The sequence below is a fragment of the Balaenoptera borealis genome, assembly GCF_965194805.1.
Source record: "Balaenoptera borealis genome assembly, chromosome: 17".
Classification (NCBI taxonomy): domain Eukaryota; kingdom Metazoa; phylum Chordata; class Mammalia; order Artiodactyla; family Balaenopteridae; genus Balaenoptera; species Balaenoptera borealis.
Window position 1 is genome coordinate 55,360,573 of NC_138876.1, and position 27,648 is coordinate 55,388,220.

Sequence of the window (27,648 nt, forward strand, 5' to 3'; positions counted from 1 at the left end):
TAAGGAAGAGGATCGAAAATCTTTCCATCAGCTGCACAAGCTGCAGATTAAATCCCTGTGATCAGCTAGGTAGACCCTGTGTCTATGGAATATCTGAGTAGACAATGAACATTCCCACAAATGAAAACAGTCTAGCTCTGGTAGCTGTGAAATTTGAGAGCAAGCACATGCAGGAATTGGGCTAGGTCAGAGTCTCAGTGGTCCCCAAAGGACCCATAGCAGGTCCAGAGACCAGCCCAGAGGCAGAGGAAGGCCTCTTGGGGAGGCAAAGGTGGGCTGTGGCTCACGGCATGTGCAAGGACATTTACAGCTGAGACCCCAGGGAAACATAATTATTATTATTGTTTTTATTATGTTTTGATTCATTCTGTTGTTGGTTCTGGGTTTTTTTGTTTGTTGTTGTTTTAGGATTTTTTAATTTTTTATTTAGTCTTTTGGGATCTTCGTGTTTTACAACATATTTTAAAAAATATATTTCTATTTTTACTTTTTTTTTGTTGTATTTTAATTTCCTTTATTTTTTCTTCTTCTTTTACTTTAATTAATTAATTTTCATATTTCCATTTCTACTTTGTTTTTTTGTTGTTCTACATTTCCCACCCCCCCCCTTTTTTTTAAAAAATAATTTTTATCAGTTCTGTTTCTTTGCTTTATTCTTCAGTTGGCACAATGCTTTGATTTTGTTTTTAGGTTTAGTGTTTTGTTAGTTTTGATTCTAACTGTTTGATTTCGTTTTTGGATTCTTCTGTTTTTCTGGTTGTTCTCTTGGTTTTTGTTTTATTTTGTTCTCTTTTTTTTTCTTTTCTGTGTGTTTACTTATTTCTGTTTTTGTTTGTTTGATTTTGTTTTTACCATTTGCCTGGGGTTTTTTTAGTCTTTTGTTTTTAATCCACTTTATTACTGGGATGAGTGACCTTTGGGGTTTTTTTCCCTGACTGGAAGTTGGACCTGAAGCTCTGTGTGAGCACTGAGTCCAGGATGCTGGACCACTGGAGAATTCCAGGCCACAGGGAAGATTAATTGCTGAGAACTCTCATGGAGGCCTCTATCTGAATCCAAGACCTGGCTCCACCCAACTGCCTGCAGCTCTCAGTTGCTGGAGGCCTCAAAACAAACAACAAACAAGACAGGAATGCAAACCCACCTATCAGCACACAGTAAAAGTACCTAAAGTTATACTAAGCTCACAGACATCCCCAAACATACCACCTGACAAAGCCCTGTTCATCAGAGAGAAAAGACTCAGCTCCACCCACCAGAATGGAGGCACCAGTACCTCCCATCAGGAAGCTTATGCAAGCAATGGATCAACATCACCACCAGGCACAGAGAACAGAAACAAGAGGAACTGTGACCCAGCAGCTTAGGGAAAGGAGACCACAAATACTGTAAATTAGACAAAATGAGAAGACAGATACATATCTTGCAGACAAAGGAGCAGGATAAAAACTCAGAAGACCAAATAAATGAATAGGAAAGAGGTGAAGAACCTGAAAAAACAATTCAGAATAATGATGGTAAAGATGATGCAAAATCTCGGAAATACAATTGAGAAAATACAAGAAACGTCTAACAGGAACCTAGAAGAACTAAAGAGAAAACAAACGGTAATGAACAACATAATAACTGAAATTAAAAATACTCTAGAGGCAATCAATAGCAGAAAAACTGAGGCAGAAGAATAGATAAGTGAGCTGAAAGATGGAAGGGTGGAAATAACTGCCACATAGTAGAATAAAGAAAAAAGAATGAAAAAAATTGAGGACAGTCTCAGAGACCTCTGGGAAAACACTAAATGAACCAACATTCGAATTATAGGGGTCCCAGAAGAGGAAGAGATAAAGAAAGGGTCTGAGAAAATACTTGAAGAGATTATAGTTGAAAACATGGGAAAGGAAATAGTCAATCAAGTCCAGTAAGTGCAGAGATAAACCTAAGGTTTATGGGTATCGTGTTTACCCATACAGGATAAATGCAAGGAGAAACAGACTGAGACACATATTAATGAAATTAACAAAAATTAAACACAAGGAAAAAATTATTAAAAGCAGCAAGGCAAAAGCAACAATAACATACAAGGGAATCAATATAAGGTTAACAGCTGACTTTTCAGCAGAAACTCTGCAAGCCAGAAAGGAGTAGCAGGATATATTTAAAGTGATAAAAGGGAAAAACCTACAACCAAGATTACTCTACCTAGCAAGGATCTCACTCAGATTCGACAGAGAAATCAAAAGGTTTACAGACAAACAAAAGCTAAGAGAATTCAGCACCACCAAATCAGCTTTAAAACAAATGCTAAAGGAACTTCCCTAGGAAGGAAACAAAAGAGATAGAAAAGACCTACAAAAACAAACCCAAAACAATTAAGAAAATGGTAATAGAAACGTACATATCATTAATTACCTTAAATGTAAATGGATTAAATGCTCCAACCAAAGGACACAGACTGGCTGAATGGATACAAACATAAGACCCATATATATGTTGTCTACAAGAGACCCACTTCAGACCTAGTGACACACACAGACTGAAAGTGAGGGGATGGAAAAAGATATTCCATGCAAATGGACATCAAAAGAAAGCTGGAGTAGCAATACTCATATCAGACAAAATAGACTTTAACTAAAGACCATTACAAGAGACAAGGAGGACACTACATAATGATCAAGGGATCAATCCAAGAAGAATATATAACAATTGTAAATATTTATGCACCCAACCTAGGAGCACCTCAATACATAAGGCAAATGTTAACAGCCAAAAATGCAGAAATCGACAGTAAAACAATAATAGTAGGGGACTATAACACCCCACTTACACCAATGGACAGATCATCCAAAAAGAAAATAAATAAGGAAACAAACTTTTCCTGACACATTAGACCAGAAGAACGTAATTGATATTTATAGGACATTCCGTCCAAAACAACACAATACACTTTCTGCTCAAGTTCACATGGAACATTCTCCAGGATAGATCACATCTTGGATAACAAATCCGGCCTCGGCAAATTTAAGAAAATTGCAATCATATCAAGCATCTTTTCCAATCACAATGCTCTGAGACTAGATATCAGTTACAAGGAAAAAAACTGTAAAACATACAAACACATGGAGGCTAAAGAATACTCTACTAAACAAGAAAGAGATCACTGAAGAAATCAAAGAGGAAATCAAAAAATACCTAGAGACAAATGACAATGAAAACACGATGACCCCAAATCTATGGAATGCAACAAAAGCAGTTATAAGAGGGAAGTTTATAGCATTACAATCCGACCTCAAGAAACAAGAAAAATCTCAAATAAACAACCAAACCTTACACCTAAAGCAATTAGAGATAGAATAACAAAAAACCCCAAAGTTAGCAGAAGGAAAGAAATCATAAAGATCAGATCAGAAATAAATGAAAAAGAAATGAAGGAAACAATAGCAAAGATCAATAGAACTAAAAGCTGACTCTTTGAGAAGATAAACAAAATTGATAAACCATTAACCAGACTCATCAGGGAAAAAAGGGGGAAGACTCAAATCAAAAAAATTAGAAATGAAAAAGGAGAAGTATCAACTGACACCGCAGAAATACAAAGCATCATGAGAGACTACTACAAGCAACTCTATGCCAGTAAAAGGGACAACCTGGAAGAAATGGACAAATTCTCAGAAAAGTACAACCTTCCAAGACTGACCCAGGAAGAAATAGAAAATATGAACAGACCAATCACAAGCACTGAAATTGAAACTGTGATTAAAACTCTTCCAACAAACAAAAGCCCAGGACCAGATGGCTTCACAGATGAATTCTACCAAACATTTAGAGAAGAGCTAACACTTATACTTCTCAAACTCTTCCAAAATATAGCAGAGGGTGGAACACTCCCAAACTCATTCTACGAGGCCATCATCACCCTGATACCAAAACCAAAGATGTCACAAAAAAAAAGAAAATTACAGGGCAATATCACTGATGAACATAGATGTAAAAATCCTCAACAAAATACTATCAAACAGAATCCAACAGAACATTAAAAGGATCATACACCATGCTCAAGTGGGGTTTATCCCAGGAATGCAAGGATCCTCAATATATTCAAATCAGTCAATGTGATATGCCATATTAACAAATTGAAGAATAAAAACCATATGATAATCTCAACAGATAAAGAAAAAGCTTTTGACAAATTTCAACACACATTTATAATAAAAGCTCTCCAGAAAGTGGTCATAGAGGGAACCTACCTCAACATAATAAAGGCCATATACGACACACCCACAGCAAATATCACCATGAAAAATTAAAAGCATTTCCTCTAAGATCAGGAAAAAAGACAAGGGTGCCCACTCTCACTACTATTATTCAACATAGTTTTGGAATTTTTAGCCACAGCAATCAGAGAAGAAAAGGAAATAAAAGGAATCCAAATTGGAAAAGAAGAAGATAAAAACTGTCACTGTTTGCAGATGACATGAAACTATACATAGAAAATCCTAATGATGTCACCAGAAAATTACTAGAGCTAATCAATGAATTTGCTAGAGTAGCAGGATACAAAATTAATGCACAGAAGTCTCTTGCATACCTATACACTAACAATAAAAATCAGAAAGAGAAATTAAGGAAACACTCCCAAATACCATTGCAACAAAAAGAATAAAATACCTGGGAATAAACCTACCTAAGTAGGTAAAAGACCTGTATGCAGAAAACCATAAGATGCTGATGAAAGAAATCAAAGAAGATACAAACATGTGAGAGATATACCATGTTCTTAGATTGCAAGAATCAGTATTGTCGAAATGACTATACTACCCAAAGCAATCTACAGATTCAATGAAATCCTTATCAAATTACCAATGGCATTTTTCACAAAACTAGAACAAAACATTTTACAACTTGTATGGAAAAAACAAAGTCCCCAAATAGCCAAAGCAATCTTGAGAAAGAAAATGGAGGTGGAGGAATCAGGCTCCCTGACTCCAGACTATACTACAAAGCTACAATAGTCAAGACAATATGGTACTGGCACAAAAACAGAAAGATAGATCAATGGAATAGGATAGAAAGCCCAGAGATAAACCCACAGTCCTATGGTCACCTTACCCTTGACAAAGGATGCATGAATATACAATGGAGAGAAGACAGCCTTTTCAATAAGTGGTATATGTACCTGGGCAGCTACATGTAAAAAAACGAAATTAGAACACTGTCTAACACGATACACAAAAATAAACAAAATGGATTAAAGACCTAAATGTAAGACCAGATATTATAAAACTCTTAGAGGAAAACATAGGCAGAACACTCTATGACATTAATCACAGCAAGATCCTTTTTGACCCACCTCCTAGAGTAATGGAAATAAAAACAAAAATAAATAAATGGGACCTAATAAAACTTAAAAGCTTTTGCACAGCAAAGGAAACCATAAAAAAGACAAAAAGGCAACCCTCAGTATAGGAGAAAATATTTGCAAACAAAGCAACTGACAAAGGATTTATCTCCAAAATATACAAGCAACTCATGCAGCTCAATATCAAAAAAAAAAACAACTGAATCCAAAAATGGGCGTAAGATGTAAATAGACATTTCTGCAAAGAAGGCATACAGATTGCCAACAAACACATGAAAAGTTGCTCAACTTCACTAATCATTAGAGAAATGCAAATGAAAACCACAATGAGGTATCACCTCACACCCATCAGAATGGCCATCATCAAAAAATCTACAAACAGTAAATGCTGGAGAGGGTGTGGAAAAAGGGCATCCTCCTGCACAGTTGGTGGGAATGTAAATTGATCCAGCCACTATGGAGAACAGTATGGAGGTTCCTTAAAAAACAAAAATAGAACTACCATATGACCCAGCAATCCCACTGCTGGGCCTATACTTGTGAAAACCATAATTCAAAAAGATACATGTACCACAATGTTCATTACAGCACCATTTACAATAGCCAGTACCTGGAATCAACCTAAATGTCCTCTGACAGATGAATGGATAAAGAAATGAATAAAGAAGACGTGGCACATATATACAATGGAATATTACTCAGCCATACAAAGAAACAAAATTGAGTTATTTGTAGTAAGGTGGATGGACCTAGATTCTGTCATACAGAGCGAAGTAAGTCAGAAAGAGAAAAACAAATACTGTATGCTAACACATATATATTGAATCTAAAAAGAAAATAAAATGTTTCTGACGCACCTAGGGGCAGAACAAGAATAAAGATGCAGACGTAGAGAATGGACTTGAGGACATGGGGTGGGGGGGAAGGGTAAGGTGGGGTGAAGTGAGAGAGTAGCATTGACATATATACACTACCAAATGTAAAATAGATAGCTAGTGGGAAGCTGCTGCATAGCACAGGGAGATTAACTCGATGCTTTGTGACCATCTAGAGGGATAGAAGAGTGAGAATGGGAGTGAGGCTTAAGAGAGCGGGGATATGGGGATATATATATACATATAGCTGATTCACTTTGTTGTACAGCGGAAACTAACACAACAATGTAAAGCAATTATACTCCAATAAAGATGTAAATAAAATAAAATAAATTAAAATGTATGTAAATTTCCCAATAAAAGACAAAAAAAAGTGAAACCACTTATATAGGTTGTGCTTAAACTAAATATAGGGGAAGAGAAAGAGAATGGAGTCCTAATAAGAGGGTTGAAACAGCATTCTTGTACTTGTTAGAAATCTGTGAGTCCACACACAATCCAACCGGGGTATGATTATTGATCCTTGGGAGCCAGGCTGTGTGCAGTGTTCCCTTTGGTGATTCATGTCTGGCTTGTGTGGTTACCTCATCCCTCAGAGTGGCCCGCCGCTGCCACCATTACGGATAAGCACAAAAGGATCACCCAGTATTTTACAACTTAGTTTATGTTTCTGTCAACCTCCTTAGATTGTGAATTCTTAAAAATCTAGAATTTTGTCTTACTATGTTTTGTGTCTGCAGGATGTACTCGATAAATGTGTATTGAATGAGAGCAAATGAATAAACAATTATAAATAGTGCTCACCTTAAATACTAATGAATGGAGTGTATATAAATGCATATGTACATACATAGTTTTATTAACTATAAATTTGAGAGAGGGGGGATAAGAGCACTGGCAGCTCCCTGAATGTAGAGGTTTTCTAGCCAGAATAGTATATACATTATAATGGATATTATACAAAAATTTTAAATACAATTGACCCTTGAACAACACGGACTTGAAATATGCAGGTCCAGTTATACGTGAAATTTTTTCAATAGTAAATACTACAGTACTACAGGATCTGTGATCGGTTTGATCTATGGAAGAACTGGGTATCTGGCTGACTGTAAGTTATATGCAGATTTTTGACTGCTTGAAGGGTTGGCACCCCTAACCCCTGTGTAGCTCAAGAGTCAACTATATTTGTTTAATTTTACTGAAATGAGAGACTAAAGTGTGTTTGTTTTTGCTAACAACATTTTGCCTATAGGAAAGTAGGAAAAGAGAAGTCCAGATGTGTAAACTGATTTCAGATTATTCTGGATCTTAAATGCTGGATTGAGTATTTAGGTAACGCCAAGCCATCCAAGTTTTAAATAGTAATATAATTTTGTTTTTTAAACAAGGAAAGTGATGTGATTACATCTGTGTATTAGAGAGATTTAAATGACAAGAATATATATTCTATTTAAAGGAGAAGTTTGCAGATTAATAAATTGAAAATGTACTGAAATGATAAAAGGCCTTTTTAAATGCCAGGGTGAGTAACTTACAATGCATTGCCAGTTAGCAGAGCAAGGTAAAGGAGAAAGTATCAAAATGAAAAAAGGTCAGTAAAAATACTTTTGGTTTCTGGGAGTTTCTGATAATAGTTTTGACACTTTTTAGAAGATAAAGATTTTTATAGTAAACAACAATGAACTAATCTCATTTGACTTGCTTTGAATCCTACAGTTATCAAGAAGGAATTTAATGCATTAGAAAAATAATTCAGGAAGGCTAAAGAGAAAACCAGTCTTCTACATAGACTTTTTTTCTATTCATCTATAAAGAAAAGGTGCTTTCGGCTGTAGAGCCTAACAAACAAAATCATTAAAAAGTTAATAATACTTTCTCCCAAGTGTAAGGATAAAACTAGAATTTTTAAGATATGTAAAAATAACATAAACAGAACACAAGGCATATAGGGAAATTATGACTCCAGAGAGGATGTTTACATCAAAGCTTCTTTCACTGGAACAGAAAACTGACAGCAAAGCTAATCTTAGATGTTCTTTTTGTTTGTTTGTTTGGAGGTAATCAGAGAGAAGTGAAGTTCAGAGGAATGAGTGGCCCTAAATGGGGCTATCCTTTCTAAACTTTAAAAATTAGTCTGCCTCAAATAGTAGTAATGTTATGCAGCAAGAAGTCAGAAGAATGTGAAATCCATGGATGGCTTTTCTCCAAAGGCTTTCAGTCTCAACTTGAAAAGGAACTAAACGTTGATTATTGGGACATGGGACAGAGTTGTGGACAGGATCATATTTAGAACACACATTTTGACAGATTTCAGGTTATCTGGCGTTTCATTAATGTCCAAAATAGGCAAGCAAAGAATATCTTTCACAGGGCTAGTTTTACCTACAGACTAGACCTTCTAGGAGGTATATAACCTGGTTATGTACCTGAGACAGGCTAATAATTTTGGACATTTTCTAATAGATGATCATTAAAGATTTCTTTGACACAATTGTTTGTGTGTGTGTGTGTCTATGTGATGATGTGAAGGTGAATGAAAGAAGAATGGAGGATACCTGGAGGTTGAACCTTCATTTAAATATTCCTTGAACAGAAGAGAAGATCTGAATTAGTAGGATTCCATCCATTCTTCCTTTATTATTGGCATTATTTGAGCAAAGAGGTAGGTCATAGTAATCCTTCTAACTGCATACAGTTCTTTTTCCAAGAGAAGTCATGGTAAGTAAAACTTTATCCTTCTTCCATTTCCAATAAATCAATTTAGCACATTTTATGGATTTTTGCCTTGACTTCTCCTTCCACTCCTTAAACTCAGTCCTAATTACCAGTGAATAAGGTCTTTTTCTGCTCAAGTTTTACCCTGAGAATTGAATGGTATCCAAGGGAATTTAAGAAGGAATTGAGGGCTGAGATTTGAGCATCCAAGATAGATTTTTCCAAAAGAGGGTGTGAACTGATGGGTAAGTAGTATGCTGCTATCTTCAATAATTGGGAAACATTGTTCGCTATGCCCCTAATTCTGAGGAGAGCTTCATCTAAAAATTTTAGGAATATTTGTAACAACTTGTAACAAGCTGTTGAAGTCTGCTGATTATTCTTTCTGATAGATCATTTACCCCAGTTGCACTGATGTTGTAAAATGACCATTTGTATGTTCAATACAAATGTTTTTGGTTCAGTGAAACCAACATGTACCACTAATATATGTAGTAAGGATACTGTAGGTGCATCTCTCTCTTTCAGTAAGGACTGTGTTAAATCTGGAGATTGCTTTGGGTAGTATGGCCATTTTAACAATTAATTCTTCCAATCCAAGAATGTGGGATATCTTTCCATTTCTTTGAATTGCCTTCAATTTCTTTATCAATGTTTTATAGTTTTCAGCATATAGGTCTTTCGCCTCCTTGGTTAAGTTTATTCCTATATATTTTATCTTTTTTTTGGATTCAAAAATGTTTTTAAATTAAAGTTGATTTACAATACTGTATTACCTTCAGGTATACAATATAGCAATTCAATATTTTTATAGATTATACTCCATTTAAAGTTATTATAAAATATTGGCTATATTCTTTGTGATGTGTAATATATACTTGTAGCTTATTTATTTTATACATAGTACTTTACACCTCTTAACCCCTACCCTATCTTGCCCCTCTCCCATCTCTCTGCTCACTGATAACCACCCATTTGTTCTCTATATCTGTGAGTCTGTTTCTGTTTTATTATATTCATTTTTAATTTTATTTTTCAGATTCCACATATAAGTGATAATATACAGTATTTGCCTTTCTCTGCCTGACTTATTTCACTAAGAAAAATACTCTTCAGTCTTATCCATGTTGTTGCAAATGGCAGATTTCTCTTTTTCATAGCTGAATAATATTCGATTGTGTATTTATATACCACATTTTCTTTATCCATTTGGCTATTGTTGGAGAATTATGTGGCTTCCAAATCTTGGCTATTGTAAATAATACCACAATGAACATTGGGGTGCATATATATTTTTGAATTAATGTTTTTGATTTTTTCAGATGTATACCCAGGACTGGAATTGCTGGGTCATATGGTAACTCTATTTTCAGTTTTTATGAGGAAGCTTCATACTGTTTTCCACAGTGTCTGCACCAATTTACATCCCCACCAACAGTACAAGAGTTCTTTTGTCTACATATCCTTGCCAACATTGGTTATTTGTAGACTTTCTGATGACAGTCATTTGGACAGTTGTGAGGTGATATCTTGTTATGGTTTTGATTTACTTTTCTCTGATGATTAGTGATGTTGAACATTTTTTCATGTGCCTTTTGATCATTGTATATATTCTTTGGAAAAATACCTATTCAGTTCTTCTGCACATTAATTAATTGGTTTTTTTTTTTTTTGATATTGAGTTGTATGAGCTGTTTATATATTTTGGATATTATCCCCTAATTGTACATATCATTTGCAAATATTTTCTCCCATTGAGTAGGTTGTCCTTTCATTTTGTCAATGATTTACTTTGCTGTGCAAAAGCTTTTAAGTTTAATAAGGTCCCATTTGTTTATTTTTCTTTTGTTTCCTTTGCCTGAGGAGACAGATCCAAAAAAATTATTGTTATGACTTATGTCAAACAGTCTTCTACCTATGTTTTCTTCTAGGAGTTTTATGGTTTCCAGTATTACATTTAGGTCTTTAATCCATTTTGAGTTTACTTTTGTACATTGTGTTGGGAAATGTTCTAATCTCATTTTTTTTTTTTTTACGTGTAGCTGTCCAGTTTTTCCCAGGACCGCTTATTGAAGAGACTGTCTTTTCACCATTGTATATCCTTGTCGCTGATACCTCAAACTTTGTTCTTTTTTCTCAAGATTGCTTTGGCTATTCAGGATCTTTTGTGATTTCATATAAATTTTAAGATTATTTGTTTTAGTTCTGTGAAAAATGCCATGGGTATTTTGATAGGAATTGCAGTATATCTGTAGATTGCATTGGGTAGAATGGACTTTTTAAAAGCATTGATTCTTCCAGTTCAAGAAAACAATGTATCTTTCAGTTGTTTTGAATCATTTTCAAATCTTTCATTAATGTTTTATAGTTTTCAGAGTATAAGTCTTTCACCTCCTTAGTTAAGTTTATTTCTAGGTATTTTATTCTTTTTGATGTGGTTATAAATATGAATGTTTCCTTCTTTTCTGTTTCTGATAGTTCATTATTAGTGTATAGGAAACAGGTTTCTGTATATTAATCTTGTAACTACAACTTAACTGAATTCATTTATTAGTTCTAATAGATTTTAAGGGGATAGTTCAGGGTTTTCTATATAAATATCGTGTCATCTTCAAAAAATTTGGATGCCTTTTACTTTCTTTTTTTCTTTTTTTAATCTGGTTGCTGTGGCCAGTACTTACAATACTATGTTTAATAGAAGTGTGTGGAGTGAGCATCCTTGTATTGTTCTTGGTTTTAGAGGAGAAGGTTTTAGCTTTTCACCACTGAGTATGAAATCATTGCCATAAATGGCCTTTATTATGTCGAGAAATGTTTCCTCTACACTAATTTTGATGAGAGTTTATATCATGAACGGATGCTGAATTTTGTCAAATATTTTTTCTGTGTATATTGAAATGATCATGTGCTTTTATCCTTCCCTTTGTAAATGTGGTATATCACATTGATTGATTATGAATATTGAACTATCCTCACACCCCTGGAACAAATCACACTTGATCATGATGTATGATCTTTTTATACGTTGTTGAATTTCATTGCTAATATTTTGTTGAGGATTTTTGCATCTACATTCATCAGAGTTATTAGCCTTTTATTGTAATGTCTTTGTCTGGTTTTGTATCAGTAAAAACATGGCCTTGTAGAATAAAATTGGGAGTATCCCCTCCTCTTCAATTTTTTTGGAATAGTTTGAGAATGATAGTTTTTAGCTCTTCTTTATATATTTGCTAGTATTCCCATGTGAAGCTGTCTGGTCCTGGACTTTTGTTTGCTGGAAGTTTTTAAATTACAAATTCAATTTTACTACACGTGATCTGTCTGTTCAGATTGCCTGTTTCTTCATGATTTCATCTGTAGCTCAGTGGTATTGGTTGCTATTTCTCCCATTTCATTTGTTATTTTGTTTATTTGGGTCCTCTCTCTTTTCTTCTTGCTGAGCCTGGCTAAAGGTTATCAATTTTGTATATCTTTTCAAGAAACCAGCTCTTGGTTTCATTGATCTCTTACATTGTTTTTTTTTTTTAATTTTTGGTCTTATTTTATTTATTTCCTCTTTGATATTTATTATTTACTTCTTTCTGCTGGGCTTTGTTTGTTCTTCTTTTTCTAATTCCTTTAGATGGTAGGTTAGATTGTTTATTTGAGAATTTTCTTGTTTCTTGAGGTAGGTTTGTATAGCTATAAACTTCCCTCGTAGAACTGCTTTTGCTGAGTACCATAGATTTTGGAAAGTTGTGGCTCTATTTTTATATTTCTTGAGGTATTTTCTGACTTCCTCTTTGATTTCTTCATTGATACACTGATTTTTTTTAGTAGTGTGTTGTTTATTCTCCGTGTACTTGTGTTTTTCTTATTTTTCTTCCTATAATTTATTTCTAGTTTCATAACGTTGTGGTAGGTAATATATATATTGTGATATAATTTCTATCCTCTTAAGAGACTTGTTTTGTGGCCTAGCATGTGATCTATCCTGGAGAATGTTCCATGTGCTCTTGAAAAGAATGTGTGTTTTGCTGCTTTTGGATGGAACGTCCTGTAGATATCTGTTAAGTCCAACTGGTCCAATGCATGCTTTAAGGTCAGTGTTTCCTTATTGATTTTCTGTCTGGATGATCTATTGATGTATGTGGGGTGTTATAGTCCCCTACTATTATTGTATTTTTGTCAGTTTCTCCATTTATGTCTGTTAATATTTGCTTAATATATTTAGGTGCTTCTATATTAGGTGCATATATGTTAACAAATAATATTTCCTCTTCTTATATTTATCATTTATCATTATAATATTTCCTTCTTTGTGTTTTATTTTAGACTTTCATTTAAAGTCACTTTGTCTGATGAATATTGCTACCCCAGCTTTCTTTATGTTTCCGTTTGCATTGAATATCTTTTTCCATTTCCTCATGTTCAGTCTATATGTGTCTTCAGCTCTGAAGTGAGACTCTTGTAGGCAGCATATAGAAGGGTCTTGTTTTTTATCCAATCAGCCACCTTATGTCTTTTGATCAAGGCATTTTTTCCCATTGACATTTATTTATTTTATTTTAAAATTTTTGGCCACACCACACAACTTGCAAGATCTTAGTTCCCCAAACAGGGATCAAACCCATGCCCTTGGCAGTGAAAGCATGGAGTCCTAACCACTGGACTACCAAGTAATTCCCTCCATTGACATTTAAAGTGATTATTGATAGGTATGTAGTTCATTTGATTTTGTTACTTGTTTTCTGGTCGTTTTTGTAGTTCTCTGTTCTTTTCTTATTCTTTAGTCTCTTCTCTTGTGGTTTGACAATTTTCCTTACTATTATGCTTTATTTTATTTAGTATTACTTAGTATCATGTTCCTTTCTCTCCTGTTTATTAGTATCTATTGTATGTTTATGATTTGTGGTTACCATGAGGTGCAAATATGTTGACATATGACTATATCTATTTGTTTTAAAGTTGTAGTCAGAGGTACAAAATATTAGGTATAAAATAAGCTATAAGGATACATTGTACAACATGGGGAATATAGCAAATATTTTATAATAACTATAAATGGAATATAACCTTTAAAAATTGTTAATCACTATATTGTACACCTGTAATTTATACAATGTTATACATCAACTATACCTCAATTAAAAAAATGTTGAAGTCATTTTAGTTCAAACACTTTCTAAAAGATCTATATTTTACTCTCCTCCTGCATGTTTTTTTGTTTCTGATATCATATTTTACATTTTCATGTCTATCCTTTAACTGTTTATTTTAGTTATAGTTGATTTTACAATTTCTGTCTTTTAATCTTTGTAGTAGCTTATTTAAGTGGTTGATCCACAGCCTTTACTATATATTTGCCTTTACTAGTGGGTTTTTCCTTTCCTATAGATACTTACTTCTCAATATAGCCTTTTCTTTTCCACTTACAGAGGACCCTTTAACATTTCTTTTAGGGTAGCTTTAGTATTGATGAACTCTTTTAGTTTTTGCTTGCCTAAGAAGTTTTTTTTTTAATCTCTCCTTTAATTCTAAATGATAATATATTGGGTACAGTATCCTAGATTGCAGGTTTTCCCCTTTCAGCAGTTTGAATATATCACGCTATTCCCTTCTGGCTTGCAAAGTTTCTGCAGAAAAATTAGCGTTAGCCTATGGGGTTCCCTTGTATATGACTCCTTATTTTTCTTTTGCTACCTTTTGAATTCTCTCTTTGTGTTTCACATTTGCCATTTTAATTATGATAGGACTTGCAGTTGGTCTGTTTAGGTTCATTTTGTTTAGGACCCTCTGTTCTTCCTGTACCTGGATATCTGTTTCCTTCTTCATGTTTGGGAAGTTTACACCCATAATTTCATTAAATGTATTTTTGACTCCCTAATATCTCTCTCTTCTCCTTCTGGGACATCAATAATATGAATGCTGGTACACTTGATGTTGTACCAGTTGTCCTTTAAACTGTTCTCATTTTTTAAAAAATTATTTTTCTTTTTGATGTTCTGATTGGGTAATTTCCATTGTTCTATTGGATTGCTTATGTGTTCTTCTGTATCACTTAGTTTGCTCTTAATTCCTTCTGGTGTATTTTTCATTTTAGTTATTTTATCTTCAGCTGACTGGTTCTTTTTATATTTTCTAGTTCCTTGTTAAAATTTTCACTATGTTCATCTATTCTGTTCCCAAGTTCATTAGCTTTCTTATTACTATTGCTTTGAACTCTTTATCAGTTAAAGTGTTTGTTTCATTAGGGTTTTTTTTTTTTTTTTCAGGGTTTTTTCTTCTTCTTTCCTTGAAACACATTTCTTTCTTCTCATTTTGTTTAATTTTATCTGTCTCTATGAAATTAGGTGGAACAGTTACCTATCCTGATCTTGAAGAATTTTCCATTTTCCATACTTATGAATTGTGCATGTGCTTTGTGGCTTTTATGGGAGAGGTGGATCTAAAGTAAGCATGTGTTTCTTCTTCCCCCGGGTTGTGCTGGCAGCTACCACCTTGGTGGAGGTGCGGCTGGAGATGGAGGGGCTCAAGCCAGAGCCAGGTGTGAGTTGAGACTTCTTCTCTATTCAATGGCCATCAATGCCTTATTGGGGGTGGTGGGGGTGGGGCCTATAGTACTGGACTAGAAGCCCTGAGGGTCAGGTCCAAGCTGGCTCTGTTCCCTCTAATTTGTGCACTCTCTATGGCAACAGCACCTCTCCCTAGTGGAGAGAAGTGCTGGAGCAAGAAGGGCTGAAGCAGGTGCCCTGTGTGGACTTGGGTGCATCTTGTGTGGTCACAGGAAAACTGGCAGGATCCCCAGACACTCTTCAATCTGGTTCCTCTATGCTATTCCCAGGAGTAAGGAAGCATGTGTATGCACTCTTCATGAGCAGAATTTCAGTTTCTTACAGCCCTCGGGTAAGTCCTGCTTGTTTTCAAACTAGCTAAGGGGACTCATCTTCCTGATGCCAGGAATGGGGTGCCCAGTATGTGGTACAAACCCCTCACTCCCCAGGGAGGACCCCTGAGTCCTTGATATCCTTCCTCTTCTGTGTCCCCTGCTAAGTGTGTGGGTTGGACCTGATTGCTTCTCCTCCCTTCTTACTCAACTCCATATGGATCTATACAGTCTTGGTTGTAGAAGAGCCTTTCTGCAAGTTTCCAGGTTGTTTTCAGTTAGATTTGTTCCACATGAAGATGTATTTTTGATGTGTTTGTGAAGGGAGGTAAACTCAGTGTCATCCTACTCTGCCATCTTGATCTCCCTCTTTATTTTTACCCTTTTTTAATTCTAAACTTTCCACCATGTCATTAGAAATTCTACATAATTATAATGGTTACACAGTTTGCTAATATTCTTGAAACATACTGAGATATACTGTTAAATCCATTTTGAGAAAGTTTACCAATTAATACTCCCACTAGCATTTTATGGGAGTGCTTAAATATAAGAATTTAAGAGTTTGACCCCCACTGTCTCCTAACCATACTGAATATTATACTATGCTGTAGTATTTGCCATTTTTATAGTTGTTAAACAGAATCTCAATGTTACTCTAATTTGTAATCTTATATTTATTGCTATTTAGTCATTGAAGAATTTCAATTGTGTATGGATTAGTCAGAAGAAATGGCACAAACATATTGCTATAAAGTCCCAGTCTGGAAAAAGTTGCAGAATTTATCAGAAAAGGGATGGCTACACAGAGCAGAGGCAGATGTAATGTATATCCATACAATTTTTCTTATTATCCTCATCCCTGTGGGGCTGATGACTTTTCCAAAGGTGAGAAAGAAGCAGAATTATCACTTCACCAGTTTCTGTTATACTCAGTATTATATCACCACTGCTAAAGAATAATCCTAACAAGTCTCCTATAAAGTTATGTAGAAAAATAAGTGATCCCAGTTCCTGTGCCAAACACATCACTAGCAAGACCATATCCACTTCCAGAAGGAGTCAGTGCTCAGATGATATCCCTGTCACCGGCTAGCTGGTGTTCAAGGAAAGACTGATTGTCAGGTTTTCCAAATTGTCTGTTTGTACCATTTGCCCAGATATCTAGTGATGTGCTTGAAGTTCCTTATAATTTTGATATTTTCCTAAAATAGATATTAATCTTAAATGTTCAAAACTTCTTGTAGTTCATTTGTTTGATAATGTTGACTTACAAACATTCCATCTTTTTGGTAACAAAATCTTTTCCTTGCTGAGTTCCTACTGTTTTTATGCATAGAAAGTTCTTCTGTATCCAGAGAAGGGACAGTGTTTTTGAAATTTTAAAGTGTTTTTAAAAATATTAACTCTAAATGTAAATCTTTAATTTATTGTGATAAGTAATGTAAGGATTGGTATTAAATTTTATATATTTTAAGTGCTTAAATAATTGCCCCAGATATATTTATTAATTATTGTACCATTTTTATTGATATAAGAAATACTTTTATTAAATATTAAGTTCTTACATATAAGGGGGTCTTTCCAGGGAGATCTAGTTTACACCCATAATTTCATTAAATGTATTATTGACTCTCTAATCTCGCTATTCTCCTTCTGAAGGAAAGCAATAAAGGAAGGAGAACTTGGCAACACATTACAATAACAATTAAACTAGACTGTTAAGAAATCAAAGAAAAAAAAATAGGAAAAGAAAGACCTGCTGCCATTTTTTTCTTTCTTTTCCTTCTCCTTCCTTTATTGCTTTCCTTCAGAATTCTTTTATTATTAATTTTTTTGTTATTTATTTTATTGGTCCAGAGGGAATTAAAAATAAACAAGATTTCCATTAAAACACAAATTTCATTGATATTATCATTGGTTTTCTGCTATTGCAAGGCACTGATCTAGATACTGGATGTTAGATAAAACAGACAAAAAGCCATTCTTCTCAAGATCGATAATTTAGTCAGGAAGACAGGCAGTAAAAATATAAACAAGTATGTAATTTACAAATGAGTAAATACCACAGAACAATCAAGGTGTTTTGATAAAGAATAATGGATTTAGGGCAAAGGATGGGACTACCATCCTGAAGGATCTACCCATCCTTCAGACTACCTCAGAATGGTATAAACCCTTAGCTGGTAACTGGTGAACAAGTGCATGCTGGCTTTACAAGGAGATGGAAGGCAAGCATTCTATACATGGAACTAGCAAAGGCAAAGGCCTGAAGTGTAAAAGATCCCAGTTTGTTGAAGAAACAGAAGAGGTAAGAAAGTCCAGGAGGGGTTGGCCCTTTGGAGCCTCATGGGGAATGCCAAGGGCTTTGGGTTTACATTAATGACTTTGAGACACTATTTAAGCTTTGAAATAAAGGTGTAACAATTTACATAGACATTTTTAAAAGGTAAATTTTAGATTGGAGCTATAGGTAGTGTAGAAACAAGGAGATAATTTGGGGGTGATTTCTGGAATATTATACAGAATTGAGAAAAGTAAAGGAATCCCGGGTATATTTGGGGGTAGAAGCAACAAAATGCAGTGGTAGATTGGAGACAGGAGGTGAGAGAGAACAAGGCTAAGATGACTCCAAGGTTTCTGGTTTAGTAATGAATAGATAAAAGTGCCATTTATAGAGATGGGTTCTCTAGAAATAGGATCCATTTTAGGTGGAAAATCAAGAGTTAAGTTTGAGATGTTTGTGAAACATCTAAGTGAAACTGTCCAATGAGAAGTTGGCTATAGAAAATGAGAGGTCAGGATGATAAGTATAATTCTGAGACTCATCAGCATATCAAATGGCATGAAAAGCCAAAGGAGTGGACAAGATCTTTGAGGCTTAGGGAAAATTTTATATTAAATTAACGTACCAAGGATTGGTTTATTTATAATTTTAAACCTACCATCTAGGAGCATCTTATATCTATTCATATAGTCATATCTTTCATTCTATGAATAAAATTTTGTGGTGTGTACTATGTAGTTTTGTGCATTTCTTATTGGGTTTATTCCTAAGTATTTTAACTAGATATTATAACATTATAAAAATGAATATTGTTCACTACACTTTCCACAGTTATTATTTGTATAATACAAAGTTATATAAGTTTTTACTTTTATTAAATATTAAAAATTTTAACTCATAATTAAGCCTAATAGTGTTTCTTCTTATTTTCTTGGCCCTTGACGTTGATAATCACATCCTAACCCAATCAAAAAATGTTCTCTTCTTTCTAATTGTCAAACTATAAATTTCTGTTTCTTGCCTTACTGCACTAGCTTCCTCATCTAGAATAAGTTAGAAATATTAATTTAAGTAGAGGGTATTCTTGCTTTAATGTACATTCAACTGTGACATCTGTTATAGTATGAAGTGTAATGCTGTTTTAAGATGCATGTAGGTGTGTGTGCGTGTTTTCATGGGTACACATGCACAAGCATGTACCTGTGTGTGAAGAGTGTATGTGAATTTTTGTCAAGAAATGCTAGTTGGTCATAGGGGATCTTTTATATTTTGTTGAATTTTTGCTTGTATTTTGATTTATTTCAGGTTTTTACTTCTATATTAGTGAGTTATCTATATTTGACTTTTGGGTGTTACTTTTTTGTCATGTTTTTATGTGAGGGTCATAGTACTTTCATAAAATGAATTGGGTAGACTAGGTCTTTTTACACATCTTGAAATGGATTTCATGGCAAGGAAATGAACTATCCTTTGAATATTTAACAGGTAACATTTGTAAAACCTCTGAACTTGAAGTCTTTTTGAAGATTTATTTCTTCATTTTTAACTTTTTAGTATTATTTTTCTTATGACTCTTCTAAGCAGCACATCACAGATACTACTAACCCAATATTGGTTGTTTTTGCCACTCAATGGGGTGATTAACATATTTCATTTATTATTTTAAATGGTATATTCTCATTCTATATTTAGGCATCACAAATAATACTTTGCTTCACACTCAGTTGCTTGCCCGACTGCCTGATGCCTGATTTCCTTTTTTTCCTCCACCCTCCCTCCCTCCCTCTTTCCCTCTCTCCCCTCTTCCTTCCTTCCTTCCTTCTTTCTTTCTTCCTTCTTTCTTTCTTTCCCTCCCTCCCTCTCTCCCTCCCTCCCTTCCTTCCTTCCCTTCCTTCTTTCTTTCCCTCTTTCCTTCTTTCTTTCTTTCTTTCCTTCCTTCTTTCTTCTTCTTTCTCTTTTGGGGGTACAGACCATGTCATGCTTGATTTTGTTGTCTTTGAGAATTTGTAAGGTATGTACTCTGTTTCTAATTCTGTTAGTGGTTACCTTTATATAAAACATAGATTTGACACACTCAATTTTAAACTTTGCCAGGGTAAGGCATTCATCCTTTTTGTTGACTGATGTATCCTAAGAAACTAGAAGAGAGTCTGACACTCTCAGTGCTCAATCATTTGTTAAATGAATGAAGCTATATAAGATGAGGCATTAACATATGGCCTTCTCTTGTCCTCTCTTAATCAACTGTTTTAACTCAATCTGGAATTATAAAAGCAGGCTGTTGTTTAGCAGCAATTATATTTACATATAAATCATGTTTTTAAGAATGTTTTTGTTTGATGTTTTTATATTCCATTTTATAAATATCATCATAACAATTATGTATATGCAGTTCTCTATGATTTATTGAATTGAGTGATTACCATTAGGTATTTGTATGATAAATGTGTCTTGCATTTTTGTCTTTAGTTTTTTGAAGTCATATGGTATAATGCTTGCCAGTAAATTTTTCAGTCATTTTTTTAGGAATTCAATGTGAATGGTATATGTTCTGAGTCTATAGATATGAAATATTTCACTGGTGCCTTAACATATTAAATGCAGGTTTGTAGTTGTAGCACTTTGAACATAAAAGTTTTCTTTTCAGAACTTCAGTTTTCCCTATTTTGGAAAGACCAATTGAGAACTTTCTAGGTTTTGTTATTTACTTATTTTTAGATTTTATGTTTTTCTGTAAGTAATGGTGGATTTTCTTTTAAAATTGATATTCTGATAATATGGTAAGCCTTTTTTGAACGTTGTAAATTTTCTTCAATTGTGTCTGATTGTCACAACATTTTGATTCGTTCTCTTTTCTTCTGAGCATCACCTGTGATGCTTACGTTGGATCTTCTTTCTCTGCCCTCTATGCTTAATGTCATCTTTTTTACATGTTCACTTCTTTACTTTTACTCTATATTCTGTTGAAGTCTCTTAAATTTGCCCTCCAAAACAATTATTTGGTTTTTTGAAACAAAAAGTTTGCTTTAGGTTATTTTGTTTTGGGGATTCTTGTTTTATTTTCTTTTTTTCATTAAAAAATTAATGTCTTTATATCAGCTCTTTAAAAAGTGTCTCTGCGGTCAAATTTTATTATGTTTTCATTATATTATACCTTTCCTTTTAAAACACAGAACAACTATTTAAAAAATATTCTCCTTTTTTTATGAAAAAGATATATATTTTAGAGATCTGATCATTTTCTTAATTTTGGCTGAAATATTCCTTCTTCCTTATAATGCAGTTTGTTTTTGATATATTCCATGTTGATTTCTCCCTTTGCTCATACACTTATCTATAAACACAGAGATTTATGTCTCCTATTTGCCGTCAGAAAGGGAGGTGGGATATCTTGATTGGCTCTCACTGTTTGCATGCTGGTTGCTTCCTCATCAAAGATTCAGGCTTCTATGGAAGTTAATTGCCACAGTTTCTGGTACAATTTGCAGTATGCAGAAAGACGTTTTCTAGTTTGGTTGTGCTGGGATTAATGGATGTATTTCTCCTGCTTTAACTGTTTTGCTCTTTGCCAGAAAAGAGCATTTGAAAAAGAGTCTGAAGCTCTTTGTTGATGAATATTATTTTTTAAAAAAACCAAAAAACTATCTTCTCCAACGCATATTACTTCTAATTAGCTTCTTTTTTTTTAAGGTAATTACAAAAATTATTTGGGATATTTTTTAAGCTGTGTTTAGCAGGAAATACAATTCTAAGTTATTTGAAATAAGAAGCATATTTATTAACTCACATAATAAGAAGTCTAGTGGCAGAGTGGCTCCAGAGCTTATTCATTTTGTGGCTTAAAGACATTATAAGCTCCCGGGTATTTTCCAACTTTTTTCTCTGTTGTCTTCAATTTGTTGGCTACATTCTTCATCACTGCAAGATGGCTGTAGGAATTCCAGCCCTCACATCATCACACAGCTTGGTCCACAGACAGGAAAGAACCTAAACCTCAATTCTGTCTCCTGAGGAGCAGGCATACCTTCTGAGGGGAGCCCCAGCAGGTATCCTCTCATATCTTGCTGGAAAGAATTGCATTACATGCTCCTTCCTAAATAACCACTTGTAAGAGGAATAAATTCTATAATTGGCTTAGATCAGTGGCTCTCAACCCTGACTGCACATAAATCACCTGGGCAATTTAGAAAAATCAATAAACCAATTAAATCCAAGTATCTGAAGGTGGCATATGATTATCTATATTTTTTAAAGCCCCCAGTTATTGTGTAGACAGATGTAGAGAATCATTTGGCTTAGAGTACCAAAATTCAAAACTGAGGCCCTGAGGCTAAGAGGGGGGACACAGCCATCTCAGGCTGATACCTGAACAAAACCAGGATCTTGGTCAAGAGAAGGGCTGGCTGATGGGTCATCATTTTTGTTCTGTCCAACTGTCTGTCACTTTGTGTGCTGAGTATTGAAGTGTCTCCTTGGCTTTAGAAAGGAAGGAGCTGATGAGTATGCAGATGTGTGCCACTACTGTGACTGACTTGGAAGAGAATTCCCTTATACTTGGGGAATAGCTTTTTTTCCTTCAATGTCTGTGGGATCAGGGTAAAGAGTTGTGGTGAATCCAAGCTTTGCCCTTTATACTTTGAGGCACCTATGCTTCTCTGTTTCATCTGGTTGAACAAAGGTAATTTAAAAAATGCTTCTCAATCTACTTCCATCAGAGCTGTAAGGAACACGATTTTGCCATAAGTGTTCTTTTTGATTTGCAATATTGTTTTTGAACATTTTTATTCTACCTTTATTCAGCTATTTTTCAATATTATTCACTAGACTAGGTACCTTGAGCAAAGGGACTGTGTCTGTTTTACCACTGCATGCCCACTGTCAAGTACATATATGGAATAGAGTAAGGGCTCAACACAGATTTGATGAATAAATGAACAGGCTTCTCTGCTCTGATCAGACCAGTCTAGCTACAGGCCAAACTCACAGAGCTGTTTATCAACCTAGAATGCAGGGATTTCTGGATTCGTTTCTTCTCTGTATTCTATTCCGGACTTAGGAATCCAAATGATTCTATTAACCTTTAAGTTAGATCATATAATTCCTGTGCTCAAAACCTTTCTCTGTTTTCCCATCTAATCTAGCATAAAACCAATGAACTCAATCACTTCTTAGCTCTGTGATGTGAAATCTTGGCTTTTCTTTGGCCTCATCTACTTTTACTTTTCTTTCCCTCATTTATTCCAATCCAGCTACACTGCCTTCCTCACCTTTCCTGAACACACCAAGTACATTCCTGCTTCAGGGGATTTACTTCCTGTCCCTCCTGCTTAGGACGTTTTTCCCATAAATCGCCTCAAGTCTCACCCCTTCACCTACTCCACATTTTTGCCCAAATGCCACCTTACCAAGGAGACTTCCTGATCAGCCTATTTAAACACCCCTGTAAAACCTCACCAGTTCTTCTTTCCTTCCTGGATTTGTTTTCTACTCGATGTTTATCATCATTATCATCTGCAATACTATACATTTGCTTGTTAATTGGCCTATTGCGTGTCATTCCCCCCCCGAACTGTATAAGCTTTTCAAGGACAGGACTTTCAGTTTTCATTATTTACAGCTGGACTCCTATTGCCAGGAATAGTGCTTAGCATAGATTTCGTATTCAGTAAAGAACTGACTAAATAAATGATCTGCCTTCTTTACTTGGAAACTGGAGCTAACTATACCTATCCTGCAGCTTTCCTGTGTGCATTAGTGATAGTGCGTATAAAGTTATTAGTACAGTGCTGAGAACATAGTAGCAGCTTAACAAATTATACCTCAAAACATTTTTTTTAATTTTAAGGTGAAAACCCAGAACACAGCATGTTTTGTTTAATTCCCCAAATATTTATGGAGAAATAACCTGTATGTACAAGGTACCATTTGTACAGGATATAAAGATAGAGAAGGCATAGTCCTTATATTACAGATGCAACACATAAACATGAGGGTTATTTTGCATGCTCAGGCACCCCAAATTCTTGCATGAACCATATTTAAATTCCTAAAATTGTTCTATGTATCTCAAGGGCTGATAGAAAGACTTTTCATTAACAAATAGGAAATACACTTGTAAATCCCTCCTCTGCAAAAATAGCTTAGAACATTAGAATAAGGCATCTCTCTTTCTCTAAGTTATATTCTTTTCTAGGAATCTGAACATCTCTAGAAAAGGTAGATCACAAACTTACAGACTTCTGACAGATTCAAAAATCCAAATTTCTACATCTTTATATGCTATTTATACCACCCACATCTCTGTATCTTCAATATGCACATCTCTATCTACCTATGCACAAACATTGTGAAATAAATCACATACTTTTATCATTCTGAAGTATTTTTAGCCTACAAAAAACGTAGAGAAGATAAAATAAACACCAGTGTAACCTATACTTAGTTGGAGATGTATTTGATTTAAAACATTTGATTCAAATATTTTCCTAATAAATTAAATATTACAGCTGCTATTGAATACTCTTATTCTATTCTCCCTTCTTTGCTCACCAGAGATCACACTGAATTTGTTGTTTCTCATTATTTTCAGCTTTTTCTTTAAGTTTTACAACTATTAAATCCTGGATATAAATCACAGATATGGTTTCATTCACCTTCATATTCATATTAAAACAAAACAAAATAGGATATCTCATTTAAAACTCTGGATGCCTACCTTCTCTTGAAAAATCAGGAAACCTTGCCAATCCAGGTCTGCATTTCTTAATTAGGCAGCCAGCTGTATCTCCTCATCAGCATAGTTGCATTGAATGTCTGCTAACTTACTTCAGGCCTGATTAGTGCATTTATATTTCTTATCAGGCCTCTGCAGGCATTTGCATTTGTAATTCCTGTTCTCTGAACTTTAATCTATTTAAAATAGTTTCCACTTATCTTGTTTCATTTCTATCATTTATGTGTGTGTGTGTATTTCTTCTTTGAAAACTATTCTTTTATTGAAGAAGATGGATGCAAAATTGGTATTTTCCCCTTCCCACTGTCACCAGCGCCCAGTTTACTTAACTTCCCAAGCAGTGAGCCTATTGTCCCATATTTTTTTTGAATCGAATGCAGCAACAAATGCTCCTTTTCTTTCCTTTATGAGACTGATGCTATTTGGAGTTAGAAGAAGTATACACTCCCCTCCTCATCTCTTAAAAATCTTCCTTTTCATTTATTAAACTAAACCTTCAGGGATTATAATCCCCAATAATCTATATTTTGTTGATCGGTGTATATTTTATTCCATCCTTGTCATCAAAAGAAATTCTTAAGCCAGGAATGGGTAATGAATAAAGAGAAAGACCCATGGTTTCATATTTCAAGGCCTGTGTGGAGAAAATCAAACTCCAATAACAAATAATTATTTTGGACATCTGAATTATTCATTTTATTTTGAGAATAGTTAATGAATACCTGAGAAAGTATAATTCTCTTAATTTATAATAGTGCCAGGTTATAAATGCTACACTGTTTATTGACTACTATGAGGACAAATGGCAAGTTTGGAAAAATATCCACATGCATATTTTCTTAATACACAGTACCTGCAACACTTCCTTTCTGGAGTATCAGTTTATCCCAGGCCTCTATTGGCAGCAAACCAAGGAATCACTCTGTTGATTTTATTCCCTTGTAGAACCACATACAGGTTCTTTGCAGCTTCAGAATTCAATCACAGCAGTTACAAATTCTCCAATACCCATTATGGCCAAAACCAGTGTACTACATTGTGTTTTTCACATTCCCTTAAAAAGGAAGCACATTCCTGATCTAGACCCCTAGGTTCTAGTGGGAAAATTGTTAAAGACTTTAAATAGGCAAATGCGATATATTTCTTTTCTTTAATAACAGAGTTCTAATTCTTTTTTTTCTTCAGAATTTTTTTTTGATATTCCTTGTTATATGAAATTGTATAAGATTTCATTAGCTTATATTTGAAAGTCATAGAGAAAGAAGATAAATCACCTTAAAGGAATTAAACTAGAAAAATAAGAGAAAACATAAAAACTGATTTTAGACCCTTGATTTCTTTGAAAAAAGGTGGCTTTAAATCCACAAAGTGCTCTTGGTGATGCTAAATGTTTTCTCTCTGTTCTTTAATGAGGAGCTGGCAGTCATTTAGTGCAGAGTTTTAGCTGCACAGAGCATAAATACCTATGTTCACGTAGTTTTGCTTTCTATCTTGAAATATTTTCTTAAAATTCTATATTTGGAGTAAAAAAATATGCCTTCTAGAAATATAAACCATAGTGTGCCTTCTTTCATGGATTGAGGGCCATCTGACTTTCAATTACATGACAAATTAATATGTTCCAGAATACAAGTCATTCCATGAAAAGTGAAGGCATAAAGAACATATAATATGCATATTAATAAAGTTATGCTACTTTCATTGTTGCATTGATTTTGTGGCATTACAAGTTACTTAAAAATTCAAACCAAGTATTAAAACTAAGTGCACCCCAAAAGAAAGATACACACGAACTTTGTTTTAAAAGAAACAGTATTTATTAAGAAATTATACGCTGAATTCTCCTACAGTCTGTGAAGATGGTTTCTTCCATTTCCACAGCACAAGACAATGGCTAAGGGCATCTGGAAAACACTTGCAATACCAGGGAATGGAGAGTTCCTAGTAATAGGAGATGAACTGAAGTGATATATGTACTAATTTGAAATTTTGGATCCAAAGACAAGGCAATCATCCCTGCGAATCTAGTTCTCACCTGTATTGGCATTAAAACCTGTCCATGGGATCTCCTACCCAGACTGAAATATTGGGTAATAATTGGGTCATTTCAGTTCAGTCGAGCAGAGAATGCTCAATTTAATCACAGGTCAAACCAACAGTCCTTTAGCTATTGAATTACATCTGAAATATTTGTAGTATTTATTAATAAAAATGGTGCTTATTGAGGGCAGAAATAAAACTTTTCAAGTATTTTATCCTTATGATCTGAAGTACTTTAAACTATAACTTAAAAATAAATTATAAAAACTAGCATACAATGCATCTTTTCTTACATGACATTGTTGGAAATAAGTTTTAAGTGTATAATTGCAATATCACCTGACTTTTATATATGATCAACAGTAAAACATGCTAATCATAAAAATAGCTTTTACAAATATACATTTGTATACAGTGTCTCCCTTACCATTCATAAATGTCCTCCACATTTTAAGACTTAAAAAAAAAAAAAAACATAATTAGCAAAGGGAAAAAACACATTTACAATCTAAACCATAAAACCTGACAATTATACAGCTTAGAACATAGAAGAAATGGAATTTCTAAAATTGAACAATACTGTCCATTTTATTTGGGTTTTTATAAATTGAACCAAAGATATTGTTATGCAGTAAGAAGCCTCCTTTCACATTTCTGGGTGTTGTCACAGTTTCTTTTCTGCTTTCATGGCATCATTCATTACTTCAAATCACTTTATCTGTAGAAACTGAGAAAAGAAAAAAGTATTTTAAAATATAGAGATTTATGTTTCATTGC

The 27,648-nt window shown here is 34.2% G+C and overlaps 1 protein-coding gene across 2 annotated transcripts in view; it reads right to left on the reverse strand.

Moving 5' to 3' along the window:
- Window positions 1-502: 502 nt before the first annotated feature.
- Window positions 503-27,648, reverse strand: part of RALYL (RALY RNA binding protein like) — an 877,709-nt gene continuing 850,563 nt past the window's right edge. For both annotated transcript variants that reach the window (XM_082363566.1, XM_082363568.1), the window contains one exon: window positions 503-27,598. In XM_082363566.1, the coding sequence (XP_082219692.1) occupies window positions 27,576-27,598 (23 nt within the window). In that variant the 3' untranslated portion in view covers window positions 503-27,575. The remainder of the gene's footprint in view (window positions 27,599-27,648) is intronic.